General features: G+C 44.3%; 1 protein-coding gene across 2 annotated transcripts in view; it reads left to right on the top strand.

Annotated features, from left to right (window-relative positions):
• The window catches only part of VAV2 (vav guanine nucleotide exchange factor 2), a 708,430-nt gene that overhangs the window by 672,835 nt on the left and 15,340 nt on the right, over positions 1 to 20,255 (top strand). Inside the window, exons 25-27 of one of the 2 annotated variants that reach the window (XM_069241562.1) lie at positions 4,636 to 4,759; positions 9,571 to 9,657; positions 17,041 to 17,195. In XM_069241562.1, coding sequence (XP_069097663.1) covers positions 4,636 to 4,759; positions 9,571 to 9,657; positions 17,041 to 17,195 — 366 coding nt within the window. The remainder of the gene's footprint in view (positions 1 to 4,635; positions 4,760 to 9,570; positions 9,658 to 17,040; positions 17,196 to 20,255) is intronic. The other variant, XM_069241561.1, reaches the window with a different exon arrangement.

Here is a 20,255-nt window from a genome sequence, read left to right as displayed (position 1 = left end):
TTTGGAAGGGGCATATTTTAGGCATTCCTTTCAAATACCGAATCATTATGATATATATTACTGTTTTGCAACCGAATTCCAGTCGCAAAGCAGTAATTCTTTACCACCATTTTAATAAATGAATGAATCAATGAACTATGCTTATATAGCGCACAGCTACTCATAATGAGTGTCTCGGCGCTTAAGGTATTGAAATGGGGCAAAGAAAAGGTAACCAAGACCATTTTCACTATCCCTTGATCACACATGTTTTCAGTTCTTTTTTAAATATATCTTTGGCCATGATGGCCCTTAAGTTTGTAGGAAGCCAATTCCACAGCTTGGCAGCCATCACAGTGAAAGAGGAGCCTCCATGGTGCTGCCTTTTAAAGTGAGGGACCACAATTGGGCCTGCATTACTGGACCAAAGGTTGAGCACCTGAAGATATTCCATCGCCCCCTCTTAGAGGTAATTTGGCCCCTTGTTATGGAAAACTAGGTGGACCATTATTAAGGCTTAGAAGATTATGCATTGCTGCACTGGCAGCCATTGCAGTTTTTCAAAGTGGTGGTAACCCATTCGCAAATGGAAAAGGGGTCCTCTTAGGACCACTTCCTCTTAGAGAAGGTTGACAAAATAATCTTTAAGAGCACGCAGTGGTTCCATGGACCACTCTGCCTACACTTAAAAAAATGAGACTTCAAAGTTTATTTTCTTTTTTAAATGCATCCCATTTTCCTTTAGGAATTGTGACCTACCTCATTAATATTCATGAGGTAGGTTAATTTGCGACCTTCTGAGAATCACTATTTGGGAACACAAAAATTCATATATTAGGAATATCCATTTCCTAATTGCAATTCGAAGATTATCACAATTAAGAAATCGGTATTTGTATATCTGGTCCATTGTTCCTTATGTAGAATTAGATGTTGTCTGATTTTTTGCCCAGGTGGTTTGTGCTTCGTTATCTAAATATGCTTTCTGTCTGAGACAGATGCTAACTATGAAAGGTGAAAGAATGCCTTCACATAATATATATATTGTTTTTTATACATTCTATCTTAAATGGTGCAATTGGTATATTTAGTATATATTCATATAATAACTAAGATGAAAATGTAAATTTCAACATGTTTGAAGGTAAGACATTTATGAATGCTGAAGACTTTTCTTAGATAGGAGGTATTGCTTTGAAATAAGATATTCAGATAAAATGCAAAATCTGAAACAGAGAGGGGTATGTAGATTATCAGTAAGGCAAGGTCACATCTTCTGGAACAAAGGAAAGTTTCACCATTGAAATATGATTTATAGTTAAATGAAGTCTTCTTTAGCACAAAATGGAGATGATTGAAGTCAACCATGTGGCAGTGTTGGAAAAGCCTAGACCAGTCTTGGAAATAAAATACATTAAAAGGACTGTGCCATAGCACATAATATTTTTAACTACTCTGTGAGTCTTGCTGTTAGTTCATTCCTTAAGAGGAGGAGTGGACATTATCTGGTTACCAAAAGCTCAGATCATTCAGGTCATCCTGAAAGCTTTACTTGCTACTTTGCATATATATATTTTTTTACATTGAAAATTGATTTGTTTGAAGAAACAATGTCTACTTGTTTAGCCGCAACTTTGTAGGAATTTATCAATTGGAAGTAATTTTTTCTGCAATTGGCGCTGGCACACATATTAGTTAAACAATACAATTGTAACACACACGACTAGTGAGGCTGTAGTACTAGAAAATGTTTGAGGTTTGTTTGTCCGTGAATGGCAGGTATTTTAACTGGCAACAAAAAGCCTGATGAGAAAGAGTGCTAGATACAGGTTGGGTGTTTGTTATTGGTAATTGCTCAAATTAGTTCCTCAGATTTTCCACCAGTAATAACTTTGCACCGTTTTTTGAGTCTCCACAAAACTTTCCAGACCTATTCCTTTTCAGGGTCAAGCCTGTGAGTGCATGCTGTAGCTCATGCGCCTCGCTTACAAGACTCTGTTGTGTACAGTGAAGGGCTTGGAGCTGCATGTTGCTTACCATTTGTTGGCTTGTGTGACACTTTTCTTTACAGCCTCATAATTCATCACTGCAGTCGAAGCAGTGTGTGGAGCAGGGACTAAGCATTGATTGATTCAACTTAATCAGTGCCCGTCCGCTGCTCCTGATGTATATGAGGTACTATTTTGTTCTTTTTAACTTTGAGTGCCCTGCAAACAGTAGCCTTGTGACTGGCAAAAATGTGCCCAGCACGATAAACAAAATTGCAAAGTTTTATTCTTTTATATCTTGCTTTCTTTTTTTTTCTGCTGTGTTGCTAATTTTCTTTTATTTTGCTGTTCTCTAAAGATGACGATTATCTTGTTCTAAATATTGTAAAGCAACATTGTTTCTTGATTATGTGTAATTTCTGAGATGATGCTTTAACCCATAATCATGCAGTACGCCCCAATCCAACCCACTCCAATGTGTCTCACTATAACCGACCCCGCCTCACCACCCACCAGTCCACCCCACTCCAATCCAAAGACTCATCCAATCCAGTCCAACCCTACCCACTCCAGTTCTCCAAACCCACCCCAATCTAATCTGCCCCACTCCAGTTCCAGTGGTGGCTGCTGCATATCTGAAGTGAATGGTGGGAGATTAGGCGAATAATTTTTAAAATGTGTCTTTCCTGCCACCGACGCTGGCGGCTGCCTCGCTCCTCTTCTCTCCCACTCCTGATGGTGTCCCAGCAGTCCCTGGGACACCACCATAGGCTCCCCCCAACACAATCCTGGTGCTGCTCTCATGCTATACCTAGCATGAGAGAGTCCTGGACTGCCGCTCAGACAGTGCTTGAAAGTCTGTGTTGTTTCTCCAACCCTGCTGGGCTGCCCCCCCAATTAAATTTATTAGTAGCCCCCGGGAGGTGGCAGTCCCCGGGGCTGCGGGGAGCCGCGCAGCACCCAGCATTAAATTGCATTTAAGACCCGGGGAGGTGGCGGTCCCCGGGGGCTGGGGGGGTTCATCACAAACACAGTGTTTAGCCCCGGGGAGGTGGCGGTCCTGGGAGCTGCTGGTGGGCCAGGTGGCCGCCTGCATTAAAATTAACAATGCCCCTAGAACTTTTCCCACCTGGGAACTTGTGAATGATGAAGCACGGGAGCCCAGGCTTTGTTTGTTTTTTTAATTCCTTTTTGCTCTGGTGGGGCCCTCTGGGACTCCAGCACCAAAACTAAGGGGTTAGGGTGTCCCTTTTTTCTGGGACTTAGCTGAAGCCAAGTCCCTACATGGCTGCTAACACCTACTTGTTGAAGTGCTGACAACCAATCAGATCTCATCACGCGATCGGACGGGGTCACAAATTCGTTGTGCCCCTATATATACAAATTTGGATATTCATGAATTTCTCAAAAAATACTGAATGGATTTTCTGTAGAAACTAGGTCCTAACTATAACTATCTCATACAGTGACTGCGTCCAGGCGCCCTGAAGTATACCAAAAAGTGACGGATGGAATGCTTGTATCAATATCAGCCACAAGTAATTTCTCAGGCCTTGTATCAGTCTCAGCCACAAGTAATTATCTCAGCACATTTACGATCCTATAGAGAGTGATGTTGGAAGCTGACCCTGTCTTTAGTGTTCTTATTACATTTCTATGGGAATTTGAGTTTTTAACTCTGTGAAGGCAGGGCCTAACAAGGCAATATTGGTGGTAATACAATGTTTCCATAACGTTTTTAGAATGCTAGGGAAACGCAAAGAAAATTGTCAAAGGTGAAGCCTTGTCTAGTGGCCCTCACATAAATTGATAAAACAGAATAGAAATCTAAGTTCATGTACATTTTCCAACTATTTTGACATTTTTCATTAATCAGTTCCCATTCTAAATGAAAAAGGTACGTTTTCTAGGTACATGGTCCTCTTCTTGTAAAAGTACACCATGCACTGTAAATATGCATACATGTGTAAAATATTATATGTGAAGCTGAATGTACATTTGCCCATGTTAAGCTGTTATTACAATTTTGTAAATAACATGTGGAGGCATCCCAGCAGATTTGTACAGGATGCCTCAGTGATGTCTGTAGAGAGCCTTTGAAGGGAGGTGGTATGGGATATGTGGAAGTGTTGTGTGGGACAAGTAGAGTTGTAGCTTAAGGGGGACAGAGATGTGGCGTACGGCGATTCATGTTATTAAGTGTGGGTGGCAGCGGTGTTGGGTGGGGTACTTGGCTTGTTGCTGATTGTGGTGTGGCATGAAGCCCACATAGATGTTGTTTGTCAACAGAGGTGTGATGTGGGTTCCAAGAAAGGTGTGGCATGGGCCCTGGTGGTGCATAGATGATGGCTTACTGAAGTTAAGAGTGCAGCTTATGGAGATAGAGATCAAACCCTATGTGCACTGATTCTAGCACAAAGGTGTGTCGCATTATATGCTTAGATCATCGCTCAATAGTCTCTCAACAGAATAACACATTGCTGTGCAACTGTGGAGCCAGCAAGTTTAGCTTAACAGGAAGTTAACCTGGCAAAGCAGTAGATGAATTCTATTGAGGGGTAGTAATTCAAAAAATTTAAAACCAAAACAGAACTTTGTCTTCTGATGTCTATCCTAAAGATTCCAGAGGCCTGGAGCTCCACTGATAATAACTGATTTATATTTTCAGGAACTGGTTGAATATTATCAAGTTCATTCGTTAAAGGAAAGTTTCAAACAGCTGGATACGACGTTAAAGTATCCATATAAATCGCGGGAACGCCCTCCTACGAGGTCCTTAACACGGTCTCCAGGTAAGAGCAGCATATTTAGATGATATGGCCAGTATGTGTTATGGGATATTGATGGACATAAATCTTATGTGCTTTCTTTCTTACTCTGAATGCATATACAGCCTACATGACTTACATCTCCTGGTACAGGTGAACTATTCTTTCCACTGTCTTACTACATATTTTACAAGTACTCTCCATCCAGACCTTGATGAGCTTATATTTATAATATGCAGCCCTTGGCCCTTACCAGTGTTCAATGAATACCCACCTGAAAGACCTACATTCTGCTCTTGTAGTGTGACCACCCCTCCACTGCCTTATCTCTTGTGGGTTAAATGCTCTTGCCTCTGACATCCTCTCCTCTGAGTTCTCTCCTTGTAGACTCACTAACTGTTTGTACAAATTACTGCTTCCTCTGCCTTTGATGAGATGGTATAAAATCTCTGTGTAAGCACAGCCTCTGTAAGCATTTCTAGGATGTACCTCTGTGTTATACAGTATTGTATAAAATCCCCTCTCTAGCTCCTCTTCTGAGGCACTTCAAGTGCTCCTGTCTCTGATGGTATGGGGGCAAAAGCCTAGCTCCAGGCTCTGCGTTTGTTGGCACTTCACAAGTTATTGTTGCATTTGACGGTATGTTATAAATGCTCCTCACCAGGGCCCCTCACTACTCCTGGTGCCTCACTGTGCCCCCCCGCCTTTCCATCCTCAAGCTCAACTTTTTCTATCACTTGAGTAGCCCTCTTGTGCCTTAGGTGTCATTGTAGCGATGCTCCTCTCCGTGCTCCGGTTCTACTGGCTCTCCAGGAGCCCTTACCTGCCTTTGACCATACAGTATAAGTACCCCTATTCATGCTTTGCAAGCACTTCAGGTGCCCGGTCCTCCCTTTGACGTTATAGTGCAAATGACCCTCTGAAGGTTTCATTACTTCCTGTACTTCAGGAGGGCCCTCCTACAGTTTCAATCCTCATGATCAAATTCCATTAGCGCTTGGGGTGGCCTCTTCTTTGAGCTCATGGTGCTCATGACCCTCTGCAGGGTTGATTGCGTTAAGAGCTCTTCTTTGCCTTTGATGATGGACTGTTTGCTCAGAGCCCACTCTACACACGAAGCCTCCACTGTCCTTCCACAAGGACCTCTTCTCTTCCATTGGTATGCACACAGTTTAGGTAGCCCTGGCTCCTTTGATAATTGACAATAGCCCCCATGCGGCCTACTTCCCAGTGACAAAGTGCGCTGCATGCCTATTCTCGCTTGTCTAAACATTGTCCTTCTTTCAGGGATATCTTACGCTGGGGTATGGTGGATCAATACTTGCACAACTTTTCTGGTTTGTTATGAACAATCCACTCCTCAGTCATTCCCTTTGGTACTCAAATAATGATACTTCTTGTGTGAAGCTGAGGTCACACTTGCAACCACCTTGTGCCAGTAATTGCCCGCGGTAGCTAGGGCCAGACAAGGTGCTGCCAAAAAGAAAAGAATCCGACTTACCTGGGTCTCAAAGTTTCCACCACAGTAGCCAAGTAAATCTGATTTTGGTTGGCAGAATTCACAGGGCTCGTCCTTCAATAGGTACCGGCAGTCAGAATAACATTTAGCACAATTCAGTGGATTTATAAACAGAAACCCTATTTAAGGACTATGGCAATACCGGGTGCAATATTTGGAGACTAATGTAAAAGCAAGGAGCTTAAACAAAAAATATGCTGGGAAATGCCCCTGAGTTGGAGAAGTCTTTACCTGTAGCTGAGGCAGTTTGATTTCCATATGATGCAACAGGCCCTAAAAGCTTTTAAGAAGTTTACGTCCAGGTGCAAAGAAAATTGCTTAAGCATCAAAAGAACTAAAAAAGGACGGAACCTGTTTGCGAAAACTATTTTTCAAATGGCTTGTGATGATTGACTCTTTTGGTTGGCAGGAGGACCCAAGCAGGAATTGGGTCTGATTGTAGCTTTTGATTGGTTGCACCTCACACTTGCTCTTGGCATGTCATTGGGTGTCAATATTCGCCATCTGTCACGTAATGCTTCCTGAAGAGCACAGCATTCTTGAATTCTCACCAAATATGCAGATATGCTTTAGGACACAAAGCAATTAATGGGAAATTCTAGAGCGGGGTGAAGTAGGTACCCCTTCTCATTCTCTGTGGCAGTGACTGTCACTGATGTGGGCCATGTCCCAAGTTCAGTTATACTGGAAGGGTGGTGCATACTGGCGCAGCTGTTAGCTAGTGCTGACAGAAGCCCGCCTACTTTTAATAGAAAGCAGGCTTGGATGTGGTTGATGGGGACTCCCTGCAGAGTGTGGCTTTAGTCTTGGTGTGACACGTGTCTGAAGGCTTGAGAGAGCGGTGACATTGTTCGCATGCTAACTTCCCAATAAGTCATAAGACATGGGGGTACAATTACTGCATACAACTTGCCTAACTTAGCAGGTCCAGCTCCACTCAGTCATAATTGTGCATATCTACACAGTTGTGTCAGGAGTATTGTTTATTGAAGCCACAAAAGGAGCTTTGAGAGGCTTCAACTACAACAAGAGGCTTCCAGAACAGGGGTAGGTGCAGGGTTCCCCCCACTTTACTTGCCTTTTCTGGTGTGTTCTGAATAACCCTCCTAGGGTGTCCTTTCAGGTAGAGTTAAGTTAATTTCTCCCTTGTGAGCATCTTACAGTAGAAGTTTGACAAGGCCTCGACTACAACTACAGTAACTGACGACTTCATCGTCCCGGCCACCACAGACCACCACATTGACCTGGGCACCAAATCAACTCGAAAATGACCATCACATCAATTTAACGTGGTCATTACCTTGACTACCATTGGTTTGCCTGGGTTACTAGACTGTTTCTACCTCCTATCCTAACAATGTGCATGAAAAGACAAATCGAAATAATGGAAAGTCGAGATAATGCAATGCCGTATGTAGATGCTAAGTCGATGTGGTGGTCAGTCGAGGCAATGGGGTACACTGCTACACTACTTCACTCTGCACCCAGTCACAGAAGGCACTTTAGGACCTATTCTGGCCATTCTGTGGATTCAGAACAGGTATCTCTTTGTTTGTGGCACCACTTACCCACGCCTTTTCACACAGTGCCTACATTCTCCCACTCTCCTTCCTACCGCTCTTGGTGCTTTACAATGCTGCTCTAAAGATGCAACCTGGGATGGTGTCTGGGACTCCTCTTCAGACTCTGCTCTGTTCACAACACCTATCTGCTTGTCATGTGGTAGCACCCACTCGATAACTCTATTTAATGTTGTTTCCGGAATATGGTTTCTCTAAACCTAGTTTGTGTTAAAGACAGAAGTTTATGTCCAATGTGTTTTACTGGCCCAGAAAAACAACACACTCATTATTTTGGCCAAAATATGAGGGACACCAATGACAATCATAGAAAGAAATGTCACAGTAGGTGAACTAATGTATGAATATCCAGAGCAAATGCACTTCGGCGGTTTCTAGGTCTGGAATATTTGCAATCCCTCTTTTTATCCTCTTGCATAATACAACACAATTCTATATTTCCACATCTTGAAAGAGGACTGAGTCATTTAGTGGGGACCCGTTTATTGTGCATAATACACGAACTATGCTGCTGAGAACAGCGAAAGGCTGATGCTGCACGCACAGAGGCCTTATAGTGGTGTGAGCATTTGGGTAAGTGTGTGTGTCTGTGTGTGCGCGCGCGCGCGCGCGTGTGTGTGTTGGGGGTGGGGGTTGTAGGCGTCTGACTATTCTCTGAAAATACTGAAGGTGTTAGCTGCTTCAGTTTTGGAACTGAAAATAAACCCAAGCCGCATTTAATTGGAAACATAACACGTGAGAGTATTAACTCACATAAAGCCTAAACATCCCTGCTCCGTGAGGGGGGCGGGGGAGTCCGATCGTGTGATGAACACTCTTTTTTTATTCTGTGGTTTTGTTACCTGAATACGTCATTGCAGCGCACCTATCAACGACAGACGTCAGCCCTCGACTTCAGAAGCTTTTTGTCTCAGTGGTACCAGAATTGTCTGTAACTACAGGACAGGAGACTGTTTTAAAATGTGATTTCACCTATAGCGTTGACAGACGATTTATGAATGTTATGTATGAAGAGGTTCCTTAGACCAGCCAGTCCTGAAATCTCTGCCCACACCTTCACTTCCGGGTTGTGCTGTCTCAGAACATCCAAGAGGCTCTTGGGATTACTCAAACTCGAAGCATCAACCCGTAGGTGCAGATGGACCAGATTGCACTCTTATCTACTATATATAAAAATAAATGCAATCCATGTAAATGGAATCTAAATGCGTAGCCGGTGGTTAGCCAGAAAATCTGGCATGGATCCGGCCCTAATGGTTCTCCGCTGGACACCCCTCTTGTAACATAAAACGAATGTTGTTATTGCCATTGTACCCATTGCCCCCTCGTCCTGGCCACTTGCTCCTGTGGGGATTGGCTGTGAGATATTTTTGAAAACAGGTATTTCTTTATCCACGGATTTATTCTCATGCTCATCTCTCTTCCCATGGCTCTGTTAACGTCACGTGTGTTTCTTTCCTTGGGGTGCTTTACTTCCTGTGAAGGCATTGTCTTGTTGTAATGGTTCACAGCAGGGTGCACTTCTCTTTGGGGGGGAGGGAGTTGCGTGGTTGTTTCAATGTGCAGCGTGCCCTAGGATTTATTATAATTGTGTAATGTTTGATTCTGCTTGCACTAGTTTTCCCCATTTCCTCTGCCTTTCGTTTTGTTCTGCATGTTCGATGACCTTCCTCTGATTTCATTAATTTCTTTCTGTTCTTCCTCTACTTTTTTTGTTTTCTTTACCCTCTTTGCAGCCTCCTGTGCTTCCTACAACTTTTCTTTTCTCAGTCCTCAGGGCCTCAACTTTTCTTCTCAGAATTCGTCCTCTCCTTTCTGGTCAGGTACTATCGCTTTCTTCTGCTCTGTGTTTTCATTGGGAGCGTACCGCCACCCAGGGGCCATAATGTAAATTGCAGCTCTGTAATATGTGACTGTCAGCACATCGTTCAGCAGCTTTCTTTTCACAAGAAAAGAAAGGCTTGTCATCTTGTTCAGTTTACCCTCTCTACACTATTTGTCAAAACACGCTTTACCTGAAAAAAAACGTACAGCCTAATGCTTATTTAGGAACTCAACTTTTTTCAACTTTCCCTTTTAGCTGCAAACCTACCCAACACAGTTATCCTTTGGAAATATCGTGACAGAGCAAACGTCTGCCACAGAACCCCACTATGATGTCTCCCCGGTTAAGCTTATGCTAACATGTGACATGCTATGCAAATATGCCCTCCCACATATTCTGAGTTTACAGTGCTCCCTCCTGAAAAGACGAATACAGGCATCGATGTTGTAATACTCATTAAGTCATCTAATATCAGATAAATTAACTAAACAACTACATGTTTTGCTCTACAGTCTCTGACAAGTTTTGGACATTTTTGGAGAGAGCGCAAATGTTTATGCAGTGTCTAATATATGTATTTAAGTGCATCTAAGTTCAGGGAAGAGCAGATTGCTCCAATAGTTTGAAATATATTCTCAGAACCAGACCACATTAGCAGTAACAGCTGAATACTGATGACGTGATTGCACCTGTTAAAGCTCATTTCTCATAGTCACAAAAATGCAGTTGCCCTCATTGAGGTGGATTGAAAACTTAAATAATGGTATGAAATCAGCTCGAAAGGGGCAGGCATTGAAAGGTTGTCGCAAGGCCCATTGAACGAGTCATATAACCGGTCATAATGGAGCTCTAAAGGGGCAGGGATGGAAGGGTTTGTCGTAAGGCCCATTGAAAGAGTCACATAACCGGTGATAATGGAGCTAGATGGGGCAGACATTGAAGGGTTGTCGCAAGGCCCATTGAAAGAGTCACATAACCGGTGATAATGGAGCTAGATGGGGCAGACATTGAAGGGTTGTCGCAAGGCCCATTGAAAGAGCCGAGTAACAGGTGATAATGGAGCTAGATGTGGCAGGCATTGAAGGGTTGTCACGAGCCCCATTGAAAGAACCACATAACAGGTGATAATGGAGCTAGATGGGGCAGGCATTGAAGGGTTGTCACGAGCCACATTGAAAGAGACGAGTAACAGGTGATAATGGAGCTAAATCAAGGATTCCATCACTTTTCGCTGTGGAACGATGTCCGGCACAAGCCATGCGTAGTGCCTGGTAACAGTCCTACTAAACCCCTCCCTTACCTTTATGTACCCCCGGTCCTCAGAACTCTTGTGTGTTCAGTAAAGAGCAGCAACGGTGCCTAATATGTAAAAGGAGAAGTGTGGGGTCCCAGAGTGTCGCGTGAGGGCCGCAGCTGGCTTTACAGAAGGGCTACCAAGTCTTTAATTCCACCTCCTGCCTCTTTATTCACCGCTCCGCACTCCCTGCCTCCCACGGCTTCTTTATCATCCGGGATTTCTCCTTTTGACACTGTTTTCCTCTCTCCTCCTTCTTTTTCTTCCTTCCTTTCTCTGAATCAAAGTGTGATCATGAAACTTAAGTCCAAGTCTTCAAAAATGACAGTCGATGAACACCACCTGTAGACACCGGCAGAAGTTAACCCTGGTTGGCATCTACCAACGACCGGTTGGGATTCGGCTTCAATCTTGAGATGAAACCGGGATCGGCTTTGGCGGTCTGTCGACGACATGTTGATGCTCACCTCCATTCTCACACACGCTCTCTCTACTTTGTTAATGCTGTGGTGCCCCCGCACTCCTGCATCTCGACACCAGATTTTATGTACGTTCCTGCCAAAGATGACATTGTGTGTAAACATGCAGGCGGAGAATTGACTGGCGAGCAGAACTCTGCTGACCACAGCCCACCTACCGAATCCATCTTCTGCAATCTGAAATTGTTATGGAGATGTCTCATTATTTTGAGGGGGAGCAACTGTACTCTAGGTTCTGTATCACCCACTTGCCAGAAGAGACTAATTAAAGGCAATGCTCATAAAGTAAATTAAACAAAACCCTCCCCATCTGCCAACCTTCCTGTGACCTGTTAGCGCCATGCACGAGGCTCCATAGAGAAACTAGAGCGCCATGAAGTCAGGGTGGTGAGCACATCGCCTCACTGGGGCAGCTCCCCAAGATACAGCAGCTCCTCTTCTCCTCACTAACATTCATCTTTTTAAAAACTCCATGCTGCACTCATTGGACCCACTGTCAGAGTCGCACAGATTTCTTCCTCAGATGTCAGGGGTGAAGAAGACAAGAGGACACAGAGCTGCTTTGGATGTCCTACAGACAGGGGAGAAAACAGACCCCTTTACACTCTAGTCTGCCAGGTCAATACCAGGTCTCAGAAGCTGGGCTATTGGCGAACTTTGGCCGGAAGTTTTTTTTTTAATGAACTTTGTTCAGAGAATTCTGTTTTTCCTCATCGGTGGACATTTAACATTGCAGAAAATATTGTGTGCAAAGGCTAATAAAACGTCACCTTTTCTAAGGATATGCATTATTAAAAACAATAAAAAAATAAAAAAGCAAGCACTAAGGCATGATCCGGAGCTGTAATTTTCAATTTCACCTTTTACCAAAAAATATGGTGTGCTCCACCAGCACTTAGAATGTCTATAATTGCAAACCGTTTCCAGACTTACTCTAGTTGTTTGTTTCTTAGACAAAGAAGTTGTATGTATTAATGTTATTACCTCACCGCCCCAGGGATGTTCCAAGTTGTATGGTAATCGTCACATACTAAGCATCCGTGACACTCCTTATTTAAATCCTGCATGTGCAGAAGACATCCCACCAGGAGACTTTGCAAGTGACGCATCACCTTCTTTCCCATTTAAAAGCTCTCCAGGAGCTAAATCGATAAAAGAGTATATATCCATGTAACCCTGCAGGATTGCACCGGCTCTCAGATGAGATGATGCTTTGATGGACGTAGAGTGGCAACCAGAGTGATGACAACAGAGTCCACGGGTCCATCTGGATTACGCATGACTCTAAAATGCAGACGTCGTTCACTTTGACCAATAAACAGTCACACTTTTTTATTAGTGATACCTAAGATTATGCAAGTGCTATGCCTCTTAAGTGTCCCATGTACGGTAACATGGCATGTGCAGTGTTACTTCTAGAGCTGTTGATGACCTCGGACTGTCTGATGCGTAGACTCTCTCCACGCAAGCGCAGTAACAAACGCACATTGTGTCCAATACATTGCACTGGCGATGTATCTGTTGGACAAATCGTAATATGGCTTCCATCATCCTAATATGTCACAGAGGTAAGCACGTGTTACGGGCACATGTGTTGAAGGGATGAAGTCTCATGTGTCCATTCTCTGAGATAGCCTGGCAATGAGCCGCATTGCTGTGACCATGGCTTCCCGAGAAGTGGCATCATTTCTCACAAGCACATAGGCCCCCCGTCTTAAGATTTGTAAATCTGCACTCGTAGATTCGCAGGTTTACAAAATTGTAGAATTCACAAAGTTTTCCCTAAGCTCCTGTCAGCCCGTGACAGGCACCAGTTTCTGAGAGTACTCCTTGAAAACATATGGGGGTTCCCAATTATACAACAGAACCCTATAAAGTATCCCACTCCTAAACCTGGCAGCTCTCGTGAAGAGGGTCAATGAGCTACGTCAACACCACCTCAGTCAGGGGTGAGAATAGAGAAGAACCATTTCCTTTAACTAATAACCGTCCTCCCTCTATTAGTGGCATGCTTCATCATCGGGTTGGCCCTGACTCCTAAAGGTCAGGGTGGTCTCGACCATATTTCATGGAGCTCTTCGAATAATATTGTTCAGGGGGGGTTTACTACTAGATAAAATTCCTCTTCCAACCCCAAGGTGTCCCAGTGTTGAAGCATGCCACTCCCAGAGTGGGTGAGGGCTATTATTTAAAGTAAAGGGGTTTCCCTGTTCTCACCACTGAGTGACGAGGTTTCTAGACGTAGCTTGTTTCCCCTCTTCACGAGAGCTGCCACGATTAGGAGAGGGATACTTTATTCGGTTCTGTTGCATTTGTTATAGGGAGTACGTATCTACTCACCTTTTGGACACAAAAGGATCTCGCTACCCTTCCGGGTCCAGCAGTTCCTTTGATCTCTGTCACCATAGTTTTCAAGGAATTCTCAATTATGTCCAGTTGAAGGATTAGGGCCTTTTTCCCTTTCTGGGGAAATATTTTACCTTTGTGGAAAGGTTCCTTAAGTCCCACAAAATCTGGTATTGTTCATTTCTCATTCACACCCTGAAAATAGATTTACTAATGCCCCTGACAAGAGTATATCTGTCACGATTTCCAGGAGAGGATCAAGGTGAGAACATTTTAACATTTTTTAATGTACTAAAATCTGTATCGTGGGCATTTACACTCTTTCCTGGGAGCCCCTCCTGGAAATGAAATACTCTGCCTCTAAGAGAAGATGAGAATACAACATCAGAGGCTAATATCCATATAAAACGCATTATGTGAAGAATTAAAGTGGATTTTGTTAACTGGGTGCAATATTTATTGCAAGAATCTAATTTAGATAATTGATCAAATTATTTACAAGATATTTACAATTTGATTAATTGATATAGACCCTCGACATTTAATACCAAAGAAGCTAAACTCTTTTTAGTCAGACAACATTAGCACGATCTATTTTTTTAAACCACATATTAATCAATTCGTATGGTAATTATTAAACTAACAACAAATACATTGAAATGTGACATTTCTCATTAGGGAATTCTTATGTCAAAAGTTTTGGGGACAAAAAAGAACTGTTTTTAATGAGTAATTATTATTTTAGCATCGACTTGGTCTCTGCTATTGATGAGCACACAATGTAGACAGAGCACGAAGTGTTTGTGCCTGGCCTCATTTCATAGCCCCTCTCACTTTTATTGGCTGCTTTTGAAGTACAGTATTTTAACTATCTGTGCAGCAAAGGATTTAAATAAATTATCCTCCAAATGGTATTAATCTCTTCTTGACCCGCCATAGTGACCTCAACATGTTCTTGTAATGAGCAAAGCACCATACGACAGTGGGCAGTTTCTGTTTTGGTTCATACTGTCTGCAGAAGGCTTCACCTCTGCCAGACATGACAAATTAATCGATATCTCTAATGTCAAAAAAGCTGCCATGTTTAGATAGTGCCACTTTAGGGATGAATTAGAAAGCAGATGCATAAGCCAGAGGTAGGCTCTTGAACAACATGGCAGACTTTCCTGTGGGAAAACATAAAATTCCACATGGAAATTTGTAATCTTGGGTTCGTTTGAATGTAGTGGGATTTTGCACCTTGACATACTGCTGCGACTCTAAAAATTCTTTGAGAGCCTGGTCTTGAGTTCAACTAGTCATGTTTTTAACACAATTCAGTAACTGCACCAGGCCCTAGGGCTCAGAAGCAACGTAACATCCTCTTAGATTAAGTCTTTTTACAGACATCACAGAACAAAGGGCGTTTTGTCAACTGGTATTTCCAGAATTCAGTGAGTTTTGTTCAAGTGGAATGCTTTGAAAGTACTGACTTCGAGGTCCTTTACCACAACTCATAATGCTAACCAACTGCAAACAGAAATTGACGGACGGAGAGGCAGGGCCTCTCTTTAGTTTCCGCCAAATTTAAGTGTTTTCTAATAGCCAGGCACAATGATAGCAGGGCTTACAATTCCACAGTGGATACTTTTATGCCTGGGATGGCTGGGCCATGTTCTTCTACTCTAGTCTAGGCTTGTGTTAGTGGCCAAGCTACCAGCTGTGAATTGGGACCAGTAGAGCTGTTTTCTCATATAAATTCTGCAGATGACTAAGATGATCCTGGAAGATTGACGTAGCCCCTCCATCTCTAAGCTGCATTTGCCTTTTTGCCAAACTTTAGAATTCTTAGCCAGCCAGTAAACCCTCTAGTATTAAGTGTTACATAATAAGACATTTAAAGGTGTTGTATAAAGACAACTATAAACAGGGGCCATAAGTATAAACCTGGAAAAACACTAAAGCAAGAGAAGTTTTTATGTTTGGTTGTAAAACCCCTCACTGTCAGTAACTCATTCAAGACATTAAACATAAGTTTAAAACAAAACAAGTGTATCTGCAAAGCACATGTTCACCCTTGGGCCTCTTGGCGCTGAAATAGCAGTGGCTTATTGTTACTCACCAGTTTTCTACAGTTCGGTTTGGATATTTGTTTGGTTTAGGGAGAAATTTGGGAGAACAAACCAATGAAGGTAATCCAGAAATAGGGGGGGGGGGGGGGGCAGTGAGGACATACGAATGAACAGTCCATACCTTGGTCATGCTCACATTCCATCCACTCCAGCATGCCCAGTAACTTCAAGTGATGTGGTGTGTTCATTGTGCATCTGTTGTTCATCATTGTAAAGTGCTGTCTCCATCTCTCCATGCTTACGCCGGGCAGCGGGTTTAGCAGAGTTCAACCTGGATGTTACAATGCAAGGAACTTTGACACACAGTCTTAGTTTCTCTGCACATGAAAACATTTTAGGGGCAGCTAGCGGTGGCAGCCTTTAGATGACCGTACACCCACATCAAAACATGACAAAGAAACCAGCTGACTCAGCATTTAGTCTTCAATGGGTAAGACAAGAGAGACACAATGAACTTCCCGACTCACTCTTTTGCTCCAGAACGCTTCTATGCAGCATTCTCGGCCCATGAAGGATGGGCAACGGAAGGAGTGACAGCTGTTTTGCACAGTTGTTCCATTTTACAGTGTAGCAGTGTTGGCCAGTTTACTGCACCAGTGATTAGCCTGTACCTGAATCTGGGCCTGAGCCACAGCCGTGGGCTTACAAACTGGTAAGAGACAATAAAGAACACTTCACTGGCTCTATTATTAATGAGAAATTACCACATTAATATGGCAGCAATATAACCCTTGATTCATCGCCCCTACCCCAACGAGTAGTCCATTGTGAGTTTAGTTAATGACACATCTGTACCTCACTACTTGATACCAACCACACAGCAGGAAAATTATTTGAACAAACTGGTTAACTTTCTTTAGAATAAAAGTTTTTTTTCCCAGCATATTTATTGAAAGAGCAGGTCATCCATAGCACTGGTCCCACTACCGAGAACCACAAACCACCATTTCCTTACTAATAATGTGTACCAGATAGTATTCTCACATGAGTAAATCTATTCCAGATATATGAACTCACATTTAAAGGCAGAATAGATTGTGGCATTAAGGTTGATCTCTGCATTGCAGGCACCACTTTTGAGCACATTTGAGACCATGCACTTTGTTTTTGCACCAGTGTGACTGCTGGTCTTTGTCTCTTTCCCCCACTAGTTTTCACACCACGAGCTGTAGGAACTGCAGTGGCAAGATACAACTTTGCTGCGCGTGACATGAGAGAACTCTCCCTGCGGGAGGGTGATGTAGTGAAGATCTACAGCAGGATTGGTGGAGACCAGGGGTGGTGGAAAGGAGAGACAAATGGACGGGTGAGTACAGTTGAGTATCCAGAGCAATATTCAGTTTCTTACTCTGCCTAGCCAATGTCTAATCGATTGCTTAAGGTCACAGGTACAAAATATCAAATACTACCTAAGTTTGTGCACAGGTCTCTTAAGGAATGCATGTTGAATAGTACCGAGGGTCAAGTGTGTCCAGTCTGTGGAGGATGAAGAATGTGTACACTGGGACATTCCCTACATGTTTAGAATTGCAGAACACTGGTGTAGAGTAGTAAGAGATGGCTCTAAGGGGCTTTTCAAGGAGAACAAGCTAATTAGTACAGATTCAACAACTGTGGTCTAACCCTTAATGGAGTAGATGTGTCCAAAATCAATCCCCCTTTCCTGCTATCTCTGAATGTCATTTTACACCGTATTAATGTTATCCTGTGGTAAGCAACATTTGAGAAGGAACTAAAGGTAAACCTTGATGGGTGATGCCACGAAGATTTGAAAATGCCATTTCTTCTACTGTAATAACAAAGAGTAGTTGACAATCATGTAGTTTTCTAATGGCATAGGATAATAGCCTAGATATTCAAGCATCTGCGGAAGCAATCTGATAGCGACTTCTAGTTGCAGATGCCTTGCCTTTAAAATTTCCCCCAGGCGTCAGTCTGGACCTGGAGATTTTTCTTTTAGCAGTACCCCTGCGAGCAGTCAGATGGCGTTGGTCAACTGTGTCTGTTGTTGGCGTCGTGGTTGCTGGATATGAAAATGCAGGTCATACATAGAAGCCTCCCAGGCATGCTGACGTCAATTATTTTCTTACCGTGCCAGCCTACGTGCACATCCGGAGAGAGCTACCCCTGCAGTCATTTTTTGACTGGTCTTTTCGACTTTTGTCTAAGTTTTTTTAATTTTATGATGCATCATGGATGTCACAGGAGACCCGCTTCAAGCCCTTAACTCCTGTCACCGGATGATGTCCGTGACGGATCCACGTGTGTCTGTTGTGTTGGGAGGGCGACCACAACCCAAGTTGTGCTCTGAGTGCCGGGCCATGAACCTGAAGGCTTTGACGGAGTTGTCCTTAAAACTGCTCATGGCCTGGTGCTCAGCTCTGCGTTGCTTCCGGTCTCGATAGAGAGGAAGGTCCTGAAACCACTCGCGGAGCCCTCATCGTCAAGCCATTCAAAATCTTTGGGACACTCGGGTAAGCATAAGGAGAAGTCAAAGAAGCAAAAGCGTTATTCAACTCCACCCCACCTGTCGACTGACACGACGCAGGAGAAGTAGCGTCAATGCTCTAGGCCTCCACCTTTGGAGCCTACTACAGAGTTGGTTCTGTGCCTCCCCAAGTTTCCGGGAGCCAGAGCCATCCCCATCGGAGCACCTTTGAGCCCTGCGGGGTCAGTAGGGGCCCCCTCGGTTTCTTTGCCAGCAGCTTTGGCCCCGGCTCCAGAGGGCACCCAAGGATCTGCATCCAGATCCAAACCTGCATAGGTCGTGCCATTATAACCTTCCCAGATGACAGTTCAGAGGTCGACGTTCCTGACACTGACCGGGCCTGCAGTTGGTGTTGACCCCATACTTATTGCCTACTCTGACACGGAGCCCGACCAGCTTTGCTCGATGCCAACTTCAGCAGGGACCTTGCTCCTTAGGTCAGATCCTAACCCTTCTTCTTATGGGTACAAGTTTGTTGAGAGTATGAAGGGGTCGCTGGATCCTGTAGAATACCGACCTGAGGAACCTATGGGCTGAGCTCAGGAACAGGGTGAAGCCAGCGGTCTGGACACCTCAAGCTGCCTTCGGTGGCTGTCAGGACTAACCTCCTGACTGAGGTGCTTCAGCCTGGGGCTTCCACTTCTGAACCCCTTTTGCCCTTCAATGAAGCTTTCATTGTTGTCCTGCTGGTGACGTGGTCCAAAGCCAGCACAGGGACTCCTGTAAATAGAGCAATAGCACACCACCATAGGCCTGCACCTAACAACCCCGGTGTTCCTGACCTAACACCCTACTCCTGAGACCTTGGTTATCCAAGACTCAACATCCCATGGCGCATTCCCTTTCGCACCCCCGGATAGGGAATCCAAGAGGCTGGATCATCACAGAATCGTTTTTCTTCCTCCAGCCTGACATTGTGATCCGTGAACACCGCATACCTTTTGGCCCGTTACACCCATACTTTGTGGGACACGGTTTTGCAAGTGCTGCCACAAGTCCCAGAGAAGGCTTGGGCCTTTCTCTCCCAAGCTGTTGCTGACGGAAGAGACGCAGCTAAGTTCACAATATGGGCTGGATACAACGAGTCTCTAGGCACAGTGGTTGCATCAACAGTGGCCTTGAGGCCGCCACACTTGGTTGAGGACAACTGGCTTTTCAGGGGATGTCCAATCCACTCTAAAGACATGCCCTTTGATGGCACCACCTCTTCAGAGGCAAAGCAGACTCAGCACTTCAGCGCTTTAAGGTGTCCCCGGCAATGGGTTAGTCCCCCGGCCTCACAGCTGCCCATTGCCACCCTCATTCTGCTTTTCGTCACGTCCATTCCTTACCAGCCACTGTGCCGCGGATGCAGCCCAGCCTCTGCATGGCCGGGGACGTGGGATCCAGCGTCCGCATGGATCAGGGAGCCTGCCCTGAACCCAGGAAACTGGATGGTAGCGCTGGACTTGCAGGGTGCTTATTTTCACATCTCCATGCTGCCGACTCACAGACATTACTTGCGGTTCACGGTGGGCCACGTGCACTTTTAGTTCACTGTGCTCCCCTTTGGCCTCACCAATGTACCTCGGGTGTTCACCAAAGTGATGGTGGTGGTTGCATTTCCTCTGCGCATGTCAGGGGTTTCAGGCTTCCCCTAAATCGACAACTGGCTGTTGAAGGCGAGCTAGCCTCAGGCTGTCGTCTCCCATCTCCAGACTATGGTGGACCTGCTGCATTCGCTGGGGTTCACTATAAACATGCTCAATTCACACCTGTCTTCCTCTCAGATGCTGCCTTTCATCAGAGTTGTTCTCGACACAGTGCAGTTTCGGGCCTATCCTCCCGTGCGCTGAGTCCATGATACTGATGTTTTGGCCTTTAGCATGGATTGCGGTG

Source organism: Pleurodeles waltl, chromosome 6 (assembly GCF_031143425.1).
Source record: "Pleurodeles waltl isolate 20211129_DDA chromosome 6, aPleWal1.hap1.20221129, whole genome shotgun sequence".
Classification (NCBI taxonomy): Eukaryota; Metazoa; Chordata; class Amphibia; order Caudata; family Salamandridae; genus Pleurodeles; species Pleurodeles waltl.
Note: the sequence above shows the minus strand (reverse complement) of the source record. Positions and strands in the feature narration are given on the sequence as shown.